Here is a 3,731-nt window from a genome sequence, read left to right as displayed (position 1 = left end):
GGCCAGCAGCGGCCCCGGCCCCGGCGCGCTTCGCCACACGGTTCCCCAGGGCATTCAGGCATCCTGCGCTGCCACCGAGGGACGGGGATCAGCTATTCTTCTCTTCCCATGATTACTCACAGCCTACAAGCAACACCATATGCTTCTTCTGATCAAACAACCCGCTACATAGGCACCAGTAATTGACGAGACCTGCTCGAAATCACGCAGAAAGGTAGCCTACTGAGACCGCAGGAGTTGACAAATCATTGCTAATAATCCTTTTAGGAACATCATGGGCATCAGGGTTTGCAATAGCTTTATTTTTATAAAGTATGCGCTGACAGCATAAAGGACAACTCCGTCTCCTTTGAAACAGAGGATTGTCCCGCATAATGATCTTCAAGGTGGCAGAGCAAATAGAAGAAGAAAGTGGATTGATGAAGACTTTAATTATTATTTTTAAAGGTTTCATTTAACCCTTTCTTTGGTTATAAGTGACTCGATGATATGGAAAGTTATTTCAAGAAATCATTGTAAAATGCACTGGATTGAAAATTACTGCCGTGGACTTTAGGTATAAAGGTTCATCTGTAACCTGGGGTGGGGAGGGGGATGTGAGATTACCTCCCCCATCCAAATGACTGCCACATTGCGTATTTATTTTAAAAAGTAGAATTAGTACCAGTACTCCACACATTTAACAGGGGGAAAAAAATTAAAACCCCCTCAAACCACCAAATCAGACAAAACTAGAGCAAAACAAAACTAGGCCATATACACGCTCTTAATTTGTAAAAAATATAGGCCAACCGAGTCGAGATACAGCTACAGAAAACTCATGGGGACATATTATGTTGTTTTCTATGTACACTCACTTTTCAGCAAAAGATGCAGCAAATTTTGTATTAGATCGAAAAAAAAAAAAACCAAAAAACCCCAAAAACCTCTTGATACCTTTTCTTTCACGCAGACCATAACTCCATGGAGTTGATCTAAATAAAAGGTTCGTGGGTTTTTGGTTTTTTTAGGTTTTTTTCCCCTACGTCTTATAAAATCAATTGAGTGAGACACGGAAGAACTTTATTCTGACTCTCTTAACTTTGTTCTGTTTGTTTTTCTTGGCAGCCGATCTAGAAGACCAAAGACGATCGCTTTAGATCCTGATACTATTTAAAAGCAAGAGACACTTCAGGACGCTTAAGTTTTCTTTTGCTAGACAGGCGGCTGTTGCTGCTGTGAAAGTCAACGTGAAGTTTACTGTTGCCTGTCGAGGAGAGTCATGTCTAGGCTGGGCCACTGGTTTTGCAGCACTGGGTGGTCAGGGGGATTGAATATGTCTGGCTGCAAAACTCCCGCTAAAATTTTCCGAGGCCGATTAACGCCCTCAAAGTGCCCTAGTGATCCTCAGAACGAGACGTAACGCACTCACACACATGATGTGATTCAGTGCGCTCGATTTATTTATTTAGCCTGGGTGTGAGCACGCCTGCACGCGTGTCCTCTACCTGTACACCGCACCTTTCCTCGAGAGCTGAACTAAGGCTTTAGGACTTTGCATGGACTTATGTAAATATTTACCCATATACTAACTCGCCCTCACAGAATTGCTATAAATAGGGGTGAATCGTGCCCTCTTAGGCCTCGGGTGTGCTTGGTGGGGGATGAACATTTGACTGGAAGACTGGGGGAAAAGAAAACCCGGGTTTGCTGTAGCAGAACACGCAGCAGAGCTCAGTGCCTTCAAGTGTTGACAAAAGCGCTATAAGTCTCCAACCAAACCTGTCATAGAAGCTAAAGGGAAAGTATTTACAACAGAGGAAAGTGACAGAGGAGGGCACCCTGTCTCCAAGCACACCCCGAAGGATTGACCTTTTTCCTTTTTTTATTTTCTTTTTTTTTTTCTTTTTTTTTTTTTCTTACCGTAAAAGTGATAAATGACATCTGGATCAGAACGAAAATAGAGACGAATAGGCATTCTCACCTACCTTCTGGAAAAACCACTCTCATTTTTAAATAGCTGGTAGTGAGTCTGATTATGGATGCTTTGTCCAGCTGAGAGGTGATAGCGGAGGGCAAGGGTAGTAATTTAGCCAGTTCATAAAATTCACTGTTTTCTTTCTCCCGTCTAGTCCGGGCAGCATTTTTGGACTTCTCTTTCATGGTGTTTTTTTCCCGCTTCCTCGCTACAATTTAAACTCCAGAGATTCATCCAAAGGTGGAAGGGAAACTCATCTGCAATTCATGTCTCCGGAGCATCAGGCTGAGATTCTGAGCGCGGCCATTACTCAGAAAAACCGTTCCGTTGTGTAAATGCAAACAAGAATTGAAGAGTAAAGATTTTCTTAAAAAAAAAAAAAAAAAAAAAAAAAAAAAAAAAAAAAAAAAAAGTAAATATACTCTGAAAAGCAGAGTCAATTAGATGGGGAAGGCATTTATCCAATGCAGTTCAGCACTCCAAGCAACTGCATTAAAAAAAAAAAAGAAAAAAGAAAAAAAAAGCTAGAAGATTGAGGCATCAGACAGCAACCAAACGGTGTATTTCTGGCCTTTTTTCCTACTCATGGCGGGCAGCATAGCTCCTCGTAAGAGGCTCATAGTAATCCCGTTTTTTCCCGTGATCCGTTGTCAATCCGAGGGCCGAAACGCACGGCCGCGGGCTGCCTCCCAGAACGCTGGGTGACTTCCCCGGAGCCTCTCTCTGTGAAGACAAGAGCAGTCCTGGAGTGAGAGAGCCGGTACACGGCGCCGCAGCGGAGCCGCGAGAAATAATAATCAACAACCAGCCGCCGGCGGGGGTAGTATTTTCTCCCCCCAGAGGGGAAAGACAAAAAAAATTGTATTTTCCCATCTAGCGCGCCCGAGGAGAAACCTGCCCCGCACTCTCCTCCCACAGCCCTCTCACTTCCCAGCCCAGGTGTGCACTGCATGGCCAGAAGGAAAGCGCAGCGGAGAGCAGCCCCCTGTTCCCGGCGTTAGCGGGTTTGGGGCTGCCGGGGCTGCGCCGGCCCCTTCGCGCTCCCGCGGGCCGGCACCGCGGCGGCGGCCAGACCTCCCCGCCTTCCGCGCTGCCAGACCCTCAGTGAAGGACACATTTCCAATCACGGAGTATTTCTGCTTGTTTTCCCTTTTCTTTTTTCTTTTTTTTTTTCTTTCTTTCTTTCTTTCTTTTGAATTTCTCCTCTTGGCTACTGTCCTCATTCCTCAGCTGGGATCGTGGGTGTCTACCTCAGCTGCACCTCAGCCAGGGGAGGCACGCTTTGCCCAGCCCTGCCCCGAGCCGGAATCCACCCAAACATCACATATTTCCAACCAAATTATCTTTTCTTTTTTTTTTTTTCCCTCCTCATTTTTCACCGTGGGGAAGCAACCCACAGCCTAGCACCGCACATCACTGCGGTTCTTCGCTGAGGCTGGCAGATTGTGATGGGTTGTGATCTTCTTTTCACCTACCTTGAATCCCTGAGCCCGGCAGCCTGCAGAGAGCTCTCCCGGGGTGAGGAGCCCAACTCTTTAATTGGCTCATTAATGGCACGGGGAAAAGTTTGCGCCTGTCACTGCTCCTCGCACCGATGGGTAGACAGACATTGCCGCCTCCCCATCCCCTTTATCGGCTCCCAGGCTCTCCGTCTCACATAACGAGGGGTGGGGTGGGGTAGGGTGGGGTGGGGGGGCGAGGTTGGTATTAATGAAGAATCCCTAATTTGCGGCTGAGAAATGCCTAATAACTTCTTGATGGCTAAAAGCCTTTT

The 3,731-nt window shown here is 46.4% G+C and overlaps 1 protein-coding gene across 1 annotated transcript in view; it reads right to left on the bottom strand.

Annotated features, from left to right (window-relative positions):
* The window catches only part of SIM1 (SIM bHLH transcription factor 1), a 48,540-nt gene extending 46,345 nt beyond the window's left edge, over positions 1 to 2,195 (bottom strand). The window contains 1 exon segment of the mRNA XM_005429564.2: positions 1,968 to 2,195. Within this exon segment, the coding sequence (XP_005429621.1) occupies positions 1,968 to 2,142 (175 nt within the window). The 5' untranslated portion in view covers positions 2,143 to 2,195.
* Positions 2,196 to 3,731: the final 1,536 nt, after the last annotated feature.

Source organism: Geospiza fortis, unplaced genomic scaffold (assembly GCF_000277835.1).
Source record: "Geospiza fortis unplaced genomic scaffold, GeoFor_1.0 scaffold1628, whole genome shotgun sequence".
NCBI classification, from domain to species: Eukaryota; Metazoa; Chordata; class Aves; order Passeriformes; family Thraupidae; genus Geospiza; species Geospiza fortis.
The sequence above is the reverse complement of the archived record's forward strand: the minus strand, read 5'-3'. Positions and strand labels throughout refer to the sequence as shown.